Consider the following 20,234-nt stretch of genomic DNA (forward strand, 5'->3'; position numbering starts at 1 on the left):
GGCATAGTCCACAGATTGCCGGTGAGGATACTTATGTGGTCGGGGAGTATATAGGACCCCCTGTGCCTTCAGCAGGGGAGGGGTAGGCAGAGTCCACAGATTGCAGGTGTGGATGGGGAGTATATAGGACCCCCTATACCTTCAGTAGGGGAGGGGTAGGCATAGTCCACAGATTGCCGGAGTGGAGGCTTATGTGGTCGGGGAGTATATAGGACCCCCTACACCTTCAGTAGGGGAGGGGTAGGCATAGTCCACAGATTGCCGGTGTGGAGGCTTATGTGGTCGGGGAGTATATAGGACCCCCTGTGCCTTCAGCAGGGGAGGGGTAGGCATAGTCCACAGATTGCCGGTGTGGAGGCTTATGTGGTCGGGGAGTATATAAGACCCCCTGTGCCTTCAGTAGGGGAGGGGTAGGCATAGTCCACAGATTGCCGGTGTGGATGCTTATGTGGTTGGGGAGTATATAGGACCCCCTGTGCCTTCAGCAGGGGAGGGGTAGGCAGAGTCCACAGATTGCCGGTGTGGAGGCTTATGTGGCCGGGGAGTATATAGGACCCCCTACACCTTCAGTAGGGGAGGGGTAGGCATAGTCCACAGATTGCCGGTGTGGATGTTTATGTGGTCGGGGAGTATATAGGACCCCCTGTGCCTTCAGCAGGGGAGGGGTAGGCATAGTCCACAGATTGCAGGTGTGGATACTTATGTGGTCGGGGAGTATATAGGACACCCTGTGCCTTCAGCAGGGGAGGGGTAGGCATAGTCCACAGATTGCCGGTGTGGATACTTATGTGGCCGGGGAGTATATAGGACCCCCTGTGCCTTCAGCAGGGGAGGGGTAGGCATAGTCCACAGATTGCCGGTGTGGATACTTATGTGGTCGGGGAGTATATAGGACCCCCTGTGCCTTCAGCAGGGGAGGGGTAGGCAGAGTCCACAGATTGCAGGTGAGGATGCTTATGTGGTCGGGGAGTATATAGGACCCCCTGTGCCTTCAGCAGGGGAGGGGTTTCCCAGGATTATACCCTGATCTGTGCAGGAGTCATTATTACGTGCTATGGATGCAGCACAGGTGTGATACCAGGCGCAGGCGCACGGGGGCGCCGGTGGGCAGCTGGCACACATCAGGTTGGGTGACAGACAGCAGCGTTTGCAGATTTGCAGGAACATTAGGGCGCGGAGGTGTCAGGAAGGAGCCGGCAGAGATGCAGATGGATCCTAGTATGTCGGGAGCGGAGGGCACCGTATGTGAGTGCTGAATCCCGGGAGCAGGCGCAGCCGGGGTCGTGCGTGCAGTGATGGTCGCAGGTGGCGGGGAGCTGCGGCAGAAGTGATGAGAAGCTGCGCCCGGACTGTGATCGGCTGTAGCGCTGCTGCTGTGGTGGCACAGCCAGGATAGCCGGTGGGCAGGAGGGGGGTCCTGTCCCTGCAGCATCCTATGGAGACTGGCAATCCCGAGCCCAGGCTGCTGCAGAGCCATGCGGAGAAGAAGCGGCTGCACAGGGCACCATCCCCGGCCAGACCCTTCCTGAAAGACCCCCATCCCAGGGCGCCCCCTGCCAAACCCTCAGTGCTGCCCCCCAAGTCCCCCAGCCCCGGCATCAGACACCAGTCCTCCGGGCTCCTCACCCACAGCCGTCTATCCAGGCGCAGTGTACCGGCCAAAGACAAAGCAAACCCGGCGAAACCGGCCAGTGCCAAGGCGTCACTGAGCAGCAAGAGGGCATCCAGGCCGAGCCATGGAGCCGCGGAGCCGGGCAGGAGGGGGGCGCGGTGTGGCCCGTCCTCCCCCGTGCCGGCAGCAGGTGCGGGGCGCCGGAGGGGGCAGAGGCTGGAGCCCCCCTCTGCAGGACTGACCAGGGTGAGCCACACAGACAGCAGCTCCGACCTGTCCGACTGCCCCTCCGAACCCCTCTCCGACGAGCAGCGCCCCCTACCGGTGCACAGCAGTGACAACGAGTCCGGCTGCAGCGAGCGGGCTACGGTGATTCTGCCGGAGATCGTCCTGACGGCGGACCCCAGGGATGGTGGACGGAGGAGCCGGGGGGCAGGGGGCCCCCCAAGTAAGAGCCCTGCACCCCCACCTCCAGGGCAGGACGAGGAGCTGCTCAGGGAGCTGGAGGAGCTGCGCTCAGAGAATGACTATCTCAAGGTGAGTGTGGGCTGACTATGGTGGTCGTGCCCCCAAATCCAGGCTCTGCATTCTGGGGTACAGTGGGTATAGGGATAATGCCCCCAGATCCAGGCTCCACACTCTGGGGTACAGTGGGTATAGGGATAGTGCCCCCAGATCCAGGCTCCACACTCTGGGGTACAGTGGGTATAGGGATAATGCCCCCAGATCCAGGCTCCACACTCTGGGGTACAGTGGGTATAGGGATAGTGCCCCCAGATCCAGGCTCCACACTCTGGGGTACAGTGGGTATAGGGATAGTGCCCCCAGATCCAGGCTCCACACTCTGGGGTACAGTGGGTATAGGGATAGTGCCCCCAGATCCAGGCTCCACACTCTGGGGTACAGTGGGTATAGGGATAGTGCCCCCAGATCCAGGCTCCACACTCTGGGGTACAGTGGGTATGGGGATAATTCCCCCAGATCCAGGCTCCAAGCTCTGGGGTACAGTGGGTATGGGGATAGTGCCCCCAGATCCAGGCTCCACACTCTGGGGTACAGTGGATATGGGGATACTGCCCCCAGATCCAGGCTCCACACTCTGGGGTACAGTGGGTATAGGGATAGTGCCTCCAGATCCAGGCTCCACACTCTGGGGTACAGTGGGTATAGGAATAATGCCCCCAGATCCAGGCTCCACACTCTGGGGTACAGTGAGTATAGGGATAGTGCCCCCAGATCCAGGCTCCACACTCTGGGGTACAGTGGGTATAGGGATAATGCCCCCAGATCCAGGCTCCACACTCTGGGGTACAGTGGGTATAGGGATAGTGCCCCCAGATCCAGGCTCCACACTCTGGGGTACAGTGGGTATAGGGATAATGCCCCCAGATCCAGGCTCCACACTCTGGGGTACAGTGGGTATAGGAATAGTGCCCCAGGACCCAGGCTCCACACTCTGGGGTACAGTGGGTATAGGAATAATGCCCCCAGATCCAGGCTCCACACTCTGGGGTACAGTGAGTATAGGGATAGTGCCCCCAGATCCAGGCTCCACACTCTGGGGTACAGTGGGTATAGGGATAATGCCCCCAGATCCAGGCTCCACACTCTGGGGTACAGTGGGTATAGGAATAGTGCCCCAGGACCCAGGCTCCACACTCTGGGGTACAGTGGGTATGGGGATACTGCCCCCAGATCCAGGCTCCACACTCTGGAGTACAGTGGGTATGGGGATAATGCCCCCAGATCCAGGCTCCACACTCTGGGGTACAGTGGGTATAGGGATAATGCCTCCAGATCCAGGCTCCACACTCTGGGGTACAGTGGGTATGGGGATAATGCCCCCAGATCCAGGCTCCACACTCTGGAGTACAGTGGGTATGGGGATAATGCCCCCAGATCCAGGCTCCACACTCTGGAGTACAGTGGGTATAGGGATAGTGCCCCCAGATCCAGGCTCCACATTCTGGGGTACAGTGGGTATAGGAATAGTGCCCCAGGACCCAGGCTCCACACTCTGGGGTACAGTGGGTATGGGCATAGTGCCCTGAGATCTCGGCTTCACTCTCTGGGATACCCTGGGTATTTGGACACTGCCCCCTAGTAGACCCACCAGAGGCCATTCCTGTGTCCCACTACAGACGCTACATTAAATGGAACTGACTATATAGAATAGTAAAGAGGGCACCGTCACCGCCATGGAGCTCTGTGTTCTAGAAACAGCAGAAACATCTCCAGCTCCAGAGATAAAATGTAAGTCCTTTATTGAAGAATTTAAATCAAGATCCTCACATGACAAAAAATAGTGACCATACGTGCATCTTGTTGCCCCTCATGGACTTCGGCATTCGCATCCATCGTTATAGACTTCACTGAACATTTTTTGACTATTTTTTGATGTGCTGATCTTGATTTTAATTTTTCAATAAATGACTTGTATATTCTCTCTGGGAGCTGGAGCTGTTTTTGGATTTTTCCGCTGGTCAGAATGGTTTCCGTTCTCCATATGTAATGTACCGCTCTAGGTGAGCTGGCTTTCTGTGTCTTGTTGTCTGTGTTCTGGCATCAACCATACAAGTTAGTGGGGTCCTTATATTTCTGCCTTCGTCTCCTTTTTTCCCTCCTCATCTTTATGGGTATCTTCTCGTTTTGTCTACTTACCTTTTCTGTGCTGGTCCAAGGATTTTCTATTTCTTCATCATTGGTTGCCAGCGACCATACACAAGTGTTACATAGAGCAAGGCCCCATAGACCTCAGATTTATGGCAGCTGAACTTGTCGATATCTGCAGCAGTGGTTGAGAATCTCACATATATGGAGGTCTCCCGACTCCCCCAACAGATAAAATCTCAGTATCAGGCAACTGAAATGTACGAAATTGTTGTTCTCAGGGGATAAGCTTATCCTCTTCCCACTGAAAACACATGAACGCCTGTACAGGGGAAGCTGGAGAGATTTAGGGGAGTGTTCGGGGGACAACCTTAAATAGTTATTCTCTGTATTTTCAACATTCAATTTGCACAAACATAGAAGTTTATTTTCTCTCGCTTTTGGTGCTGGTTTTCATTAACTTTTTTTTTTTTTTGACTTTAGTGTTGAATTGTAAAACTTATATATATATAATATATATAATATAAAATTGTGAGTGGCTTTGTACCCATTAAAGGGTTTGTCCGGAGATAACAGTTTGGCCTATCCACAGATAGGTAAAAAATATGAGATGGATGTGAGTCCAACTCCTGCCATCCCCTCAGATTAGCTGATATCTTGTACATCGCTGTTATCTCCCCCCCCCCCTTTTAGCTGCAAAGCTATGTAATGTACAGGGATCTGGTGACATGGTTTTGACCAGGGTGCAGCTACAGTATGATGAAAACGACTGTGTACAACATGTCAGCACAGTTTTCCAATTTTTTGTTATTGGCCTTCGGGTGCCCAGTGGGGTCTTCTCTGCCGGCCACCTGTTCATGGCCTTTTCCTAAAGGGGAAGGGGATTGAATGATGTTCTCTTTCTGCCCTCAGTCCTTCCTAAATGGGCTGTTCAATAGGTACAATATCACCCACTTGTACTAGTGCCTTTAGTTTGTGCCTAATATGAAGAGGTTAACGAGTAACTGTAGTTTTAATTTATATTTAATAAATCAATAGAACATATGAAAATGCGCAGCTTTGTCATATGTCTTATCAGAGAAATCTGTTTCTTTCTCCTGGACTGAGCTTTCTCTATGGGTAAAAACTGTGTCCAGTGATTACAGATTTTCCTACTACTCGGATAGATGACAGTTGGTGCACGTAAAGTTCTATGGAGAGAGGAGGAGCTGGTGGCAGACATAGATTCTGCTGCAAGTTCTCCTGAGAGGATGTCCTGTAAGATGGCCGCTCTGTATGCCGTGATGTCACTCTCATTACATCACATGCAGGTAGTTGTTCTGGGGGAAACATTTTTTACATGGTGGATTTCACAGCTTTCAGAGGAAAATAAATGACCACTAAGGCCATGTGCACACGTTGAGTATTTGGTGAGTTTTTTACCTCAGTATTTGTAAGCCGAAACCAGGAGTAGATCAGTCAGAGGGAAAATTAGAATAGCTCCTAGTGATGAGCGAGCACTACCATTCTCGGTACTCGTAACCAGCAGTTAGACCCTTGGATGGGTGTGACTTGTGTACCGAGTATAATGGAAGTTAATGGGGAACTCTAGCATTTTTCCAGAAAATGATTGGGTTTTCTCTTGACATCCATTATACTCGGTGCACAAGTCGAGCCCGTTTAAGCGTTCAACTGCTGGTGAGGAGTACTGAGCATGGCACCCGAGCATGGTAGTGCTCACTCATCACTAGGGCCCCTTTCACACGTCAGTGATTCTGGTACGTTTGTACTTTTTTTTAAATGTACCAGAATCACTGACATACGCAGAACCATTCTAATCAATGGGTCTGCTCACACATCAGTGATTTTTCACTGAACGTGTCTCCGTGCAGCGTGCACCCTTGGCCGTGATTCTGCACGGAGACATGTCAGTTTTTTTCTGGCATCACTGATGACCCACGGACCACACTATGGTGTGATCCGTGTGTGATCAGTGAAACACGTACCAGAAAATCACGGACATATTAAATATTAAATATTTTTAACTTACCTTGCCTGCGATTCGCTGTGCCTGCTCCGCTCTCGGCAGCTCCTGCCTGGCTCATGAATATTCATGAGAGCAGGAAAACCCGACCAGGAAGTAGCTGCTGAGAGCGGTGGGCGGACGCTGGAGACCCGAGGAGATCAGCACCATGGACAGCAGCAGTGAAGGCAGGTGAGTAATGTCCATGTGCAATCACGGATCACGGATTGCATATGGACAACCCACGTGTGCCGTGAATCACGGAACACGGAGGGACATGTGTGTGTTTTACACGTCAGTGAAGAACGTCTTTGTTTTTCACTGACGTGTGAAACGTGCCTAATAGAAATATAGGCACCACTTCTGAATTTTTTGCTGAGGTAAAAATCTCACCAAATACTCAACGTGTGCACGTGGCCTGATAATGTACTGGATTTCTAAGCTCCCCGTTCACCATAATGGTTGTTTCACACCCAGAGGTTTTTGGATAAATGCCACTACAATTTTTTTATGCAGTTTTTAAACCAATTCCAGATGTGGATCAAGCAGGAGGAGGATTATAAGTCCTTCCATGACATTTGTCTTTCAATTTGAATCCATTTTTGGCTTTGGATAAAAAAAAACTGCATTAAAAGCTCACATAAAATACTGTGTGTGAAACCACCCAGGGGGTACGTGCCCACAGCCTCTTACAGACCCCGCCGTACCTGCTGAGCTTTGCCAGAGGAAGACTCTTCAGGAAAACACCGGCAGTGTTTTTCCTTAAGTGTTTTATTTGATGCCTTTTAGGCCATTTTCTTGGCGCAGATGCAAAAAAGATGCAATATTGCTGTGGAAATGCTTGGGATTTGACTGTTTTCAACCTCCCCCTCAAATTAGCAGCATCAGCATAACTTTCTCTGTTGGCATTTGCTTTTTCTCTATGACAGTAGTTCTGTGGTATACACCCAGTTGCTTAAAGGGAAAGGTTGTATCTTTATTCCCGGGTTAGTCATAACTTTAGAACACAAGGACACAGAAAATGAAACAAAAAGTTCAAGAATCAGTGAAATGGTAACAATTGGATGAGTAATCAGTTAAAGGGCTCATTCGCACTGGCGTATAACTCGGACGAGTGTTATCCCTTGTTTTGTTAGCTAGCACTCGCTCTAATGTTATACTATGGGGCTGTGTTGATCATGATTTTTTTACCATTCCGATTCAGCATGAGAAAAAAAATCACTGGATGCTGCGATTGGCAGCGTATACCAGACAGTGCGCACCCATACAAGTCTATGGGTGCGTGTGAAACATTGGACTGCACTGATGTCATCCCAGTGCAGTGCAATATACACAGAGAGAGACAATGGAGAAGAGGGAGAAAATAATCTCTTCCTCTTCTCCGCACCTGTGCTCCGATTCTCGCATGTGAGAGAATCAGGTCACAGTATAATGACACTCGGCTCACGCCGAGTTTGAGCCAAGTGTTGTTAGCATATCGCATTTGATTCTCTCTCGTGAAGGAATATACGCTTGTGTCAGCGTATCCTTAATTAATATATCAAGTGTAAGGTGCTCTTTAAATTGACATTCGTGCGTGTATTTTTTTTTTTTTTTATTCACTTACCGGGTTAGTAATGGAGGTGTCTGATAGACTCTTCTCAATTACAAACTCCTGGGCTTCATGTCTGCTGTCAATTCACAGTTGACATCAACCACAAAAATATTACCCCGATTGCCACCACACCAGGGCAGTTGGAAAGAGCCTTGGCTAAGCGCCCAAATTGGTGCATTTTATGAATGTTCCACATCTGCGGTGGCTGTGGACGGCTACTTTTAGGCTGGGAAGGGCCAAGTAACCATGGGCCTTCCGAGCCTGAGTATACCAGCCCGCAGCTGTCTGCTGTGCCTTGGCTGTTTATCAAAAATGGGGGACACCCACGTCATTTTTTTTTAAAATGATTTATTTATTAGTTAAACAAGGATAAAAACACTGTTTAGTGCCCCATGGAAGTCCCTAAAGGGTGCAAGTCCACGGTATGTAGGGGGGCTTAGTTTGCTTTTCTCAACTGTCAAAGAACAGTGTGTGTTGAGCATCGTGTCACCAAGTCCTATATAGACCTGATGATGTGATTCTATCAGCCAATCACAGCCATGCCAGTACTCGACATGGCTGTGATGGCTGAGGAATTAACTTTAAAGTTTGTTTTAATCAAAAGATCTTGGATTAAATGATAAGTTCCACAATTAGATGTGTCTAAAAAAAATGTTCCTGCACTGAGATTATCTTATATATGTGTCCCTGCTGTGTACTGTGTAATGGCCGTGTCTGACAGGAATATGGTCTGATCATACTACAGCTTCTGGCCAGGGCAGGAAGTAATAAAGTATACAGACATTACAGCACAGGATCACAAATTATTCTTTCTTTGAGGTAAAACATTTTTTAAAATCATGCTGGGAAATGTGCTACCTCACAAAAAGAATCAGCTACGCTCCCTTGCTATAATGTCTTTATACTTTTTTTACTTCCCTGCCCAGAAGATTTAGTATGTTCAGACCATGTCCCTGTACTGTCAGACACATCCATTAACCTCCCGATTTGCACAGTCCGTGGTGAAGGTTCATATGTGTGTGTTTGTACTGTGTGCTGTCCCTGTGCTATCGGTGTGATATCTGGATAGCACATGGACAGCGTGATCTGGTATACTTACCTGTCTCCAGCACTGCTGTTGTGGTGCTTCTGGGTCCGTGGTCAGTGCAGTAAATATGCAATGAGCATAATGAGCAGGCCCGGAAGTACTGTAACAGCAGAGGCAGAGATAGCAGTGTTGGAGACAGGTAAATATAAAAATTCTTTATTTTTATATGACATATGTTTTCTCCTGTACGTGTCACACTGATGTCACACGGATCACATCAGTGACACCCGTTCTGCCGGCAGAAAACAGACATGTCGCCGTGCGCTCCACACGGACACACGGTGTGTGAGAAAACACGGATGTTGTGACTTAGACCATTGATTTTAATGGGTCTTCGTGAGTCTGTCTCCAGTACGTGTGAAAACAGACATCACACGTACCAGAGACACGGATGTGTGAAGGAGGCCTTACACAGTACATAGCAGGGACATTTATAAGATTATCTCAGCACAGGAACATTTTTTTATCACATCTAATTGTGGAAATTCTTATTATTATTCCAAGATCTATTGATTAAAATGAACTTTAAGTTTAATTTTGTTCATGGGAAAACCCCATTAAATATGGTCTAAAACCTTTTAGGGTCTGTGCCCACGATCAGTGTTTGCAGAGTTTTGGATGTAGCGGGTTTTTGCTGTGTCCAAATCACTGCGTTGTACAGTACAAGCATAGTAGACAGGATTTCTAGCAATCCCGTGCCCACTGTGCTTGTTTTTCGCAGCAAACACTGACCTACGGTGCGGCTTTCCAAGCCGCAGCATGTCAATTCTTTGCTGCGGATTTGCATGCGTCCTCCGTAGGGAGAACACAAGCGAGAGACCGCAGCGCATGGAACCCTGATTGTGGGTACGAGCAGCTGCGGAGGAGACTCGCGGACCCGTAGGTCAGGACCCGCTGCGTCCAGGACGCAGTAAGTTCTGATCGTGTGTGCATACCCTTAGGCTAGTGATTAGCTTCAAACATGTGGGGTATGTTGGCTCTGGCATGGGGGGATGGCAGCAGAGGCACTGTGCTGGAAATTTATGTAGCAGTACAGTTGCCTCTCTGTAGAGTTCCCTTTAATTAGACAGTGATATGGATTTTTGGAAAGGAAAATAAACAATTACCATCAAATTCGGATTTAAACAATGGGTCATTTTCCGCTAACACATTTATGTTATTAAACTTGTCCATGAGACTGTTCATGGTCTTCTGATGAGGCTAAATTTCAGACAGCCATTGAGGACATCCCAATGATGGCGGCGGAGATAACCCAGGAGCACCTTGTACCTGTGGTTAGGTTGGCGTGCTGGGAACAGTAGTAATCATATTATATTATTTCTTACAGCTCATATTAATCCTTTTACCCGTCTATTATAATATCCAGTAGTGCATATTTGTGACGTTTGGACATGTATCTACCAAGCCCTGCTTGATTTTATTATAGGTTTACGTCAATCAGAAAGGACAAGAGTCCTGGACAAGAGTCCTGCCCAAGACAACAATGGAAAGAAAACGTGTTGGCTGTATTCTCTAGAGATTTTTGACATGTACAATAACTCTGATGTATTTGACTTTTATGGCATTCGTGTGTTTGCATGAGCTTATTGTGATGCACAATATGGGATATATATGGCCAAAAAATATGAAAAGTTTCCAAAAGGAACTGATCCTAAGGCTGGACTCACACGAGCGTATGGCATCCGAAGTGAGAGCATCGAATGCGATTTTGCTAATGATCCCCGGCTCAGGCTCTGGTGCGAGCGTGAGCCGAGTGTCATGCGACTGTGACCCGATCTTGCGATCGGGTCACAGCTGTGAAGCCGAGGGCGGGTGCTGCGGAGGAGAGGGAGGGGTTAATCCCCCCCATCTCCTCCACTGTCATCCTGTGTGTATATTGCATTGCACTGGGATAACATCCGAGTGCAGTCCGAGGTTTCTCTCACACCCATTTACTTGAATGGGTGCGAGAGATACGGCTCTCGCAGAAAATCGCAGCATGCTGCTACTTTTCTCGCATCCAGAATCTGCATGGAAGAAAAGCTGCCCAACTGTTCTGCCTCATTGCCTAACATTGGTCAGAGTGCAACAGGAGATTTTCTCGCATTGCACTCATCCGATTTCAACGCTCGTGTGAGTGTACCCTAAAAGTGATCATATATATCAGGCCTCATTCAGACGCCTTAGTTTCACGAACAGGGTTTTTGCGGATAGAAAATCTACCTATTATCGTGTATGAGGCCGTTCACATGCACATGTCTTTTATGGACCGTCTGTCCACAGAAGAATCATGGAGACATGTCCTTTTTGGCACAGATACAAATCACCCCTACAAGTAAAGGTCCGTGAAATTCACGGGCAGTACACGGTTGGCATCAGTATCTAATCTGTGTAATCTCCGTGATTATCATTGTAATGGATAAGATAAGCTGTGCAATTTACAGATTTATTTTTCCATACATGAAAATCATTTATGAAACAGTAATCTTAAAACCTGACACTGGTGAAAATCGGATCCAAACACTGATAACTCTTGGACAATTTATTTATTTTTTTTTGCATATGTAAAATATTAATGATGTCTGAAAGAGACCAACCCTTGGCCAAAGCCACTGATTTTGGGAGGACTGGCTGACCACCCAATGTGTATAGGAGTGCTCATACATTCCTCAGAAAATGTGTTCAGAGATAGAAGAATCAGGCATATTGACTTTTAGCAGCCTGATCATTGGCTCTCAAGGAAATAAACCACAGACAGGTGTTTGGCAGTCAGGGCTAGTTTTAGACAAACTACACTGTGTGCAGAATTATTACGCAAGGTGTATTTTAGAAGATTTTTTTTTATTATTGATCAACAACTATGTTCTCAATAAACCCAAAAGACTCAAATATCAAAGCTTAATATTTTTGGAAGTTGTGAGTCGGGTTTTTTTTAAATTTGGCTATCTTAGGAGGATATCTGTTTGTGCAGGTAACTATTACTGTGCAGAATTATTAGGCAACTTAATAAAAACCAAATATATTCCCATCTCACTTGTTTATTTTCACCAGGTAAACCAATATAACTGCACAAAATTTAGAAATAAATATTCTGACATGCAAAAACAAAACCCCAAAAAATAGTGACCAATATAGCCAGCTTTCTTTATGATGACACTCAACAGCCTACCATCCATAGATTCTGTAAGTTGCTTGATCTGTTTACGATCAACATTGCGTGCAGCAGCCACCACAGCCTCCAGACACTGTTCTGAGAGGTGTACTGGTTTCCCTCCCTGTAGATCTCACATTTTATGAGGAACCACAGGTTCTCTATGGGGTTCAGATCAGGTGAACAAGGGGGCCATGTCATTATTTTTTCATCTTTTAGTCCTTTACTGGCCAGCCACGCTGTGGAGTAGTTGGATGCATGTGATGGAGCATTGTCCTGCATGAAAATCATGTTTTTCTTGAATGATACCGACTTCTTCCTGTACCACTGCTTGAAGAAGTTGTCTTCCAGAAACTGGCAGTAGGTCTGGGAGTTGAGCTTCACTCCATCCTCAACCCAAAAAGGTCCCACAAGCTCATCTTTGATGATGCCAGCCCATACCAGTACCCCACCTCAACCTTGCTGAGTCGGACTGGAGCTCTCTGCCCTTTACTGATCCAGCCTCTGGCCCATCCATCTGGCCCATCAAGAGTCACTTTCATTTCATCAGTCCATAAAACCTTTGAAAATCAGTTTTAAGTTATTTCTTGACCCAGTCTTGACGTTTTATTTTATGTTTCTTTTTCAAAGGTGGTCATTTTTCAGCCTTCCTTACCTTTATTGATGTCCCTGAGTATGGCACACATTGTGCTTTTTGATAGTCCAGTAACGTTGCAGCTCTGAAATATGGCCAAACTGGTGGCAAATGGCATCTTGGCAGCTTCACGCTTGATTTTCCTTAATTCATGGGCAGTTTTTTTGCGCCTTTTTTGCCCAACACGCTTCTTGCGACCCTGTTGGCTATTTGCCGTGAAACGCTTAATTGTTCGGTGATCACACTTCAAAAATTTGGCAAATTCAAGACTGCTGCATCCTCTGCAAGACATCTCACAATTTTGGACTTTTCAGAGCCGTCAAATCTCTCTTCTGACCCATTTTGCCAAAGGAATGGAAGTTGCCTAATAATTAAGCACATCTTATAAAGGGTGTTGATGTCATTACACCACACCCCTCCTCATTACAGAGATGCACATCACCTGATTTACTTAAGTGGTAGTTGGCTCTCAAACCTATACAGCTTGGAGTAGGACATCATGTATAAAAATTATCATGTGATCAAAATACTGATTTGCCTAATAATTCTGCACACAGTGTAGTTTTAGAAAAAAACCAAGGAGAAAAATTGTAGGAAAAATACCCTGACTATAAATAAATAAATTGCAAGTGCTTAATAAACAGGGTACTTAGTATATACATTTTTGCAAAAAGGTAAGAAGCCGTCCCACCTCGTCACGGTGTACCCACCTGAGACAGTCCCTAACCTACTAAAGCATAATGTTGCATGTTTACTGAACATTTGTTACAGCTCAGTTTTTTGGTGTTTTTTTTGTCTGTTATCTTGCTTTATTGCAAGTTGGGGGTGCAGCCCTCCTGATACTGAGGCTGAACAACTACTTGCTTCTCACTTTTGCTGTGTATTTAATCTGGGACCCAGCTGACCACTTTACCATTCATATTGAAGTTTTGACATGACACTAGTCAGGTACAGAATATGTTTTTAACTTCAGTAGGTTAGGGACTGTCTCAGATGGGTACACCGTGACGAGGTGAGACAGCTTCTTACCTTTTTGAAAAAATGTATATACTAAGTACCCTGTTATTAAGCACTTGCAATTTATTTATTTATAGTCAGGGTATTTTTCCTACAATTTTTCTCCTTGGTTTATTTCTAGTCTTGAGGCTGCAATTCACATGCTTGTAATGTTGCATGTTTATTGAACATTGTTTCAGCTCAGTTTTTTGGTGTTTTTTTTTTTTACAGTGTAGTTTTAGTGGGGCCCCAGGCAAAAAATAAAAGTGGGGCCCCAAATTCTTCACCCATATTATATTATTAGTATATCTACTAACCATAGCCTGCCAAGTAGGATATGAGAATAATACCTGGCAATCATGCATCCCACCAGGTGTGTAGATGTAGATGGGACATCATTAGCTCATGTTACCTCCCATTACAGCCATGAGCTGTGCCAGACAAACACTTTAAATCAAAAGATTTACTTAAAAGGTATTGTCCTTTGAAAACCAATCATCATCTTTTCAAAGGATAGGTGATAAATGATTCATTTGTGGGGATCCGACCACTGGGACCTTCACTGGCATAATACATAATAGGGAAGTTCCATCCCCATTAGAATGAAGTAGCAGTGCGCATATACGACCTGCGCTCCATTCATCTACTATGGGCCTACTGACCTCTGCGCTCAGCTTTTCCCTGTAGCCTCATAGAGCATTAATGGATCGGCCGTCAGTCATTTCCTTTTCTGATGATTGGTGCAGATTCCATAAGTCAGACACCCACCCAGGGCTGTATTTTGCCTTCGTGCTGCCCTAGGCACATTAAGTGGTCGCGCCCCTTAGTGACAACGTAAAACTGAGTTTTCACACACGACATCTGTTTAAGGCAGATCTACTCTGTAAAACACTTTATAAAGTATCAATGAGAAACGAAGGGCACTAACTTCCCCACCCCCCCATGGGGATCACCACGGGCACATCAAAACATAGCATGAGTATAAAATATTCCCACCACACCGTCCCCACTTATATACTGTGACTGTCACACTGCCCCTAATAAGCTACACACTGCCCTCCCTTATAAATTATACCCACCACACCTTCCTCAATTATGAAATATGATCTGCACATTGTGAGGAGGGAGCGGCATGATGTGAGGACAATGTCCCATGCATGCTGCCCCCTCCTCACAATGTCCCATGCATGCTGCCCCCTCCTCACAATGTCCCATGCATGCTGCCCCCTCCTCACAATGTCCCATGCATGCTGCCCCCTCCTCACAATGTCCCATGCATGCTGCCCCCTCCTCACAATGTCCCATGCATGCTGCCCCCTCCTCACAATGTCCCATGCATACTGCCCCCTCCTCACAATGTCCCATGCATACTGCCCCCTCCTCACAATGTCCCATGCATACTGCCCCCTCCTCACAATGTCCCATGCATGCTTCCCCCTCCTCACAATGTCCCATGCATGCTGCCCCCTCCTCACAATGTCCCATGCATACTGCCCCCTCCTCCCAATGTCCCATGCATGCTGCCCCCTCCTCCCAATGTCCCATGCATGCTGCCCCCTCCTCACAATGTCCCATGCATGCTGCCCCCTCCTCACAGTGTCCCATGCATGCTGCCCCCTCCTCACAGTGTCCCATGCATGCTACCCCCTCCTCACAATGTCCCATGCATGCTGCCCCCCTTCTCACAATGTCCCATGCATGCTGCCCCTCTCCATGAGCTCCTAATGCTGCCTTACTCTTTTCCATAATGACACCTCCATGTTGCCCCACTCATGCTAAGACCACCACACTAACGTTTATGCTGAGACATCCCCCCCCCACACACACACTACTTCACTCTTGATATTGACTCCCCTACATTGCTCCACTCCATACTGATCCCACACACGCTGCCCCTTCTCCATAATGAGCTCCCAATGCTGCCCCCCTCTTATTCTGAGTCCTTACACTCCCCCCACCCAATCGATTTTGTCATTGCACTATGCCTCAACCCTTGTACTCTGTAGCATTAGCCCCTCACTCCCCACACTCGCATCAGGCTCTCTCCCCCAGCATCAGCCTCTCTCCCCCAGCATCAGCCTCTCTCTTCACTCAGCATCAGCCTCTCTCCCCCAGCATCAGCCTCTCTCTTCCCTCAGCATCAGCCTCTCTCTTCCCTCAGCATCAGCCTCTCTCTTCCCTCAGCATCAGCCTCTCTCTTCCCTCAGCATCAGCCTCTCTCTTCCCTCAGCATCAGCCTCTCTCTTCCCTCAGCATCAGCCTCTCTCTTCCCTCAGCTTCACCTTCTCTCCCCAGCCTCCCCAAGCATCAGCCTCTATCATCCCTCAGCATCAGCCTCTCCCCCAGTCTCAGCCTCTGCCTCCCCCCCAGCCTCAGCCTGCCCCAGTCTCCGCCTCAGCCTCCCCCCAGTCTGCGCCTCAGTCTCCCTCCAGCCTCCCCCCCAGTCTCAGCCTCCCCCCAGTCTCAGCCTCAGCCTCCCTCCAGCCTCCCCCAGTCTCAGCCTCCCTCCAGCCTCCGCCCAGTCTCAGCCTCCCTCCAGCCTCCCACCAGTCTCAGCCTCAGCCTCCCACCAGTCTCAGCCTGAGCCTCCCTCCAGCCTCCCCCCAGTCTCAGCCTCAGCCTCCCTCCAGCCTCCCCCCAGTCTCAGCCTCAGCCTCCCTCCAGCCTCCCACCAGTCTCAGCCTCCCCCCAGTCTCAGCCTCCCCCCAGTCTCAGCCTCCCTCCAGCCTCCGCCCAGTCTCAGCCTCCCTCCAGCCTCCGCCCAGTCTCAGCCTCCCTCCAGCCTCCCACCAGTCTCAGCCTCCCTCCAGCCTCCCCCCAGTCTCAGCCTCCCTCCAGCCTCCCCCAGTCTCAGCCTCCCTCCAGCCTCCCCCCAGTCTCAGCCTCTGCCTCCCTCCAGCCTCCCCCCAGTATCAGCCTCTGTCTCCCTCCTGCCTCCCCCCAGTATCAGCCTCTGTCTCCCTCCAGCCTCCCCCCAGTATCAGCCTCTGCCTCCCTCCAGCCTCCCCCCAGTATCAACCTCTGCCTCCCTCCAGCCTCCCCCCAGTATCAGCCTCTGCCTCCCCCCAGTCTCAGCCTCCCTCCAGTCTCCCCCCAGTCTCAGCCTCAGCCTCCCTCCAGCCTCCCCCAGTATAAGCCTCTGCCTCCCCCCCCCCCCCGCATGCGCAGATCTCCGGTCTGCATTAGAGACACCCCCACGCTCCTTATGAATCTTCAGCTCTGCGAGCACTTACCTGATCCAGTGCCCGCCGCCATCTTCCTGGCTCATGTGAGTATCCTCTTCTGACACCGGCTTCCATCGCGGCGTCCTGCTGTGAGCTCTGCACGTGATGTCCACACAGCAGTGGACGCAGAACAGAGGAAGGAGCTGATTGGCGCGCGCATGTGACCCCGGAAGTGCAGGCGCCGGCAGTTCTGGGGTCAATCAGCTCCCTGTGCTCGGCGGCTGCAGTTTGTTTGCATTCGCGTCTTAATTGACTCGGACACAAATAAATGGAAATGCGCCCCTTCCCCCCCTCCCCCCTCCGAAAACACAGCGGATTTAATCGACTGTCTAACGGAGGGGGAGAGGATCTGTAAAAAAAAAAAAAAAAATTATTTTTTTTTGCTGCCAGAAGGTGCCGCTTCCCCGCAACCTGCCGCCCCAGGCACCGGACCACGGGTGCCTAATGGTAAATACGGCCCTGCACCCACCCACCGATCAGTAATTTATTGCATTTTGTATGGATCGGCGATAACTTGTTTTCACTGGAAATCCCCCTTTAACGTCCTAATACCATGTGTTTTTGTGGTTAATGCCATAGCCCCTTAAAGACACTGGTATTTTGGGCCTTAAGGACATAGTTATTGTCTTCATTTTTTTTATTCATGTGTTGCAGCTAGTCGACATAGCCATCTGAGGGAGGATTTTCCCAGGACGAGTTGTATTTTAATAGTAGCATTTTGGCTGACATACTGTATAATGTTTTTGAAAATTGATCGTATTCTGCAGTTTTTGGCTATTGTGATGACGTCACTGTGGTCACCAGCAACAGAACCATTGCGTCCTGTAATAGTCTGCTGTAATCACGCCATCAGAAGAAAGTCCAAAAATGCTCAGTTCAAATAACCGAGATGCTGCAGCCGATCACAGGTCCCGGTGGTCCTGTAGCTGGGGAGCACCGTGACGTCATCACTTCTGGTGCCTGCGCACACCGCAGAGACCCAGGTGGGAGACAGCAGCTATTCTTGATGTTATATTTTTTATCACTTTGTAATTCTACTTTTTCTTTATTATTTTTTTATCTTTTATTATATTAGGGGTTAGGGTTGCTGTCTAGGGTCTTGTTTTACTGTTTGTGGCTGGTGTTGAGTGCGGAATAAAGCTCCTCACTGACCAGTCCTGTTGCTGGTAAGGGCAGGCTTCTCCTGAGTGAGCGCACCGCCATGTGCTGTGTCCTGACAGCCGCTGCTGTGCAATGTCAGGACTCCAGTCTCACTTTCAGGCTGTGTACATTATGTCAAAAAAACACAACTGCGCAAAACTACACAAAGAAATGCAAAGAAAAAGATTCCCCGTATTAAAACATATAAAACATAAAAATAAATAATTAAAGTGATAAAGTAACTCATGGGGACAGACTACGAGCAAAATATATTAATTATCTATGTATGTTTCAATAATTTAAATGTATAGCTAATTCTAATAAAAACTATATCACGTTTCTTAGCACAGAATAGTATATTACTGATGATAGTAATCAGCCATGCACAGTAATACATAGCCATGTGTGAACATTTTAGATACAGACTGTGTACATTATATCCTGACATTGGTCAGCAGTTGTCAATCTGTGGCAGATCTGTGGCAGATCTGTGGCAGATCTGTGGTAGATCTGTGGTAGATCTGTGGCAGATCTGTGGCAGATCTGTGGCAGATCTGTGGCAGATCTGTGGCAGATCTGTGGCAGATCTGTGGCAGATCTGTGGTAGATCTGTGGCAGATCTGTGGTAGATCTGTGGCAGATCTGTGGTAGATCTGTGGTAGATCTGTGGTAGATCTGTGGTAGATCTGTGGTAGATCTGTGGTAGATCTGTGGTTGCAGTGACATTGTGGACAATCAGTGCCAGGTTTGTGGCTGTGTACAAATGGAACAATATGTCCATGATTTCACTGCAACCACAGATCTGTCACAGATTTATCTGTGTGTGTGACAGGCCACAGGCCTGTGCCCACGGGACTCTGTACCTGCGGATTTTGCTGCGGAAAACCTGCTGATTTATCTGTATTTTCCAGATAAATCCGCAGGTTTCAGCAAGTACAGACACTTCCCATGTTATCCTATGGGACATGGGGAGTGCTGTGACCATGCTGTGGAAAGTGCGGCTGCGGAATATGCTGCGGATGTCCCGCAGCCGCACACAACTGCATGTCAGTTATTCCTGCAGAATTACCTGCGGAATTCCCAGCGCTCCACTATGGAGATAGAGGCCGGGACTTCCGCAGGTAAGCCGCATGAATGTCCGCAGGTTTACCGCAGATATTTCGCTGGAATCCCACAGTTATGTATAGCTGTGGATTCCGTGCAGCTGCTGTGGGAAACCTGCGGACGTACCTGTGGATATATCCGCAGATGCGAGCTCCCTTCGGCACATAGCCTAATAATTTCAGGAGAACTTGCAGCAGAATGACTGTGTCTGCCTCTTGCTCCTTTTCCTCCATAGAACTTGATGAGCACCAACTGTCACCTCCTATCTCATTAATGTTAAAATCAATCTTCACTAAATACAGATTTCAGTTTTTACACTTGACCTGAGATTGACAAACCAGTTGAGGAGGAGAAAGAATCAGAAATATTTTATAAAGTTGCTTCTTCTCTTCATGTGTTTTATTGATTTATGAAATAAAGATTAAATGAAAACATTTACTCTTAAAAGCTGGTAATACACATTGCATAAAGATTGGCCAAACCAGCTGACTTTCTAAAACAATGTTTTACTTGTTGGCAGAGCGTGCGTTCAGCTGACAGCTACCTGCCTCGTAGAGATGAGCTGATCGATTTTCTGTGACCCAGGTCCATGTTCCGGGTCTGTAGTCTCTTGCCATGGACAGGAGCCATGCGAATTCCCTTACTCTGAAGGATCCCAGGCTCAGCCTATGATTTGCCAGGCTGGGGAGACATCACCTCTGTGCCACAAACCAAACTCCTGACATCTCCCAGTTCGGGTAATCATCCACTGACTCCTCAGTACATTTAAATGTTGAGCCGAGCAGAATGTGGAGCTGATCTCCAAGAAAACAAAAGGGTCAGAGGTTTTAATTCTAACTGCCCGGCCCTTGTGATGTCCCCCATTCACATTCAAAATCGCAACATGCTGCAACTGACCGAGTATATCAAACCAGACTCGCCAATGTAAGTCTATGAGTGCGTGAAAAAATGGATGGCACATGATGAGGTGACATGAACCATTCCTATAAATCTGATTGTTACACACAGTTCACATCCAAAACTCTGATGTTAAAAAGATGATGTTAAAAATTCATTGCATATGGATGTCATATGGATGCTATGTGATTTTTCTACCTAAGC

At 48.1% G+C, this 20,234-nt stretch overlaps 1 protein-coding gene across 4 annotated transcripts in view; it reads left to right on the forward strand.

Annotated features, from left to right (window-relative positions):
* Positions 1-1,107: 1,107 nt before the first annotated feature.
* MTCL1 (microtubule crosslinking factor 1) overlaps positions 1,108-20,234 on the forward strand; it is a 238,040-nt gene continuing 218,913 nt past the window's right edge. For all 4 annotated transcript variants that reach the window (XM_075314532.1, XM_075314533.1, XM_075314535.1 and 1 more), the window contains exon 1: positions 1,108-2,149. In XM_075314532.1, the coding sequence (XP_075170647.1) occupies positions 1,436-2,149 (714 nt within the window). In that variant the 5' untranslated portion in view covers positions 1,108-1,435. The remainder of the gene's footprint in view (positions 2,150-20,234) is intronic.

This window comes from Anomaloglossus baeobatrachus, chromosome 6, assembly GCF_048569485.1.
Source record: "Anomaloglossus baeobatrachus isolate aAnoBae1 chromosome 6, aAnoBae1.hap1, whole genome shotgun sequence".
In the NCBI taxonomy this organism is placed as follows: Eukaryota; Metazoa; Chordata; class Amphibia; order Anura; family Aromobatidae; genus Anomaloglossus; species Anomaloglossus baeobatrachus.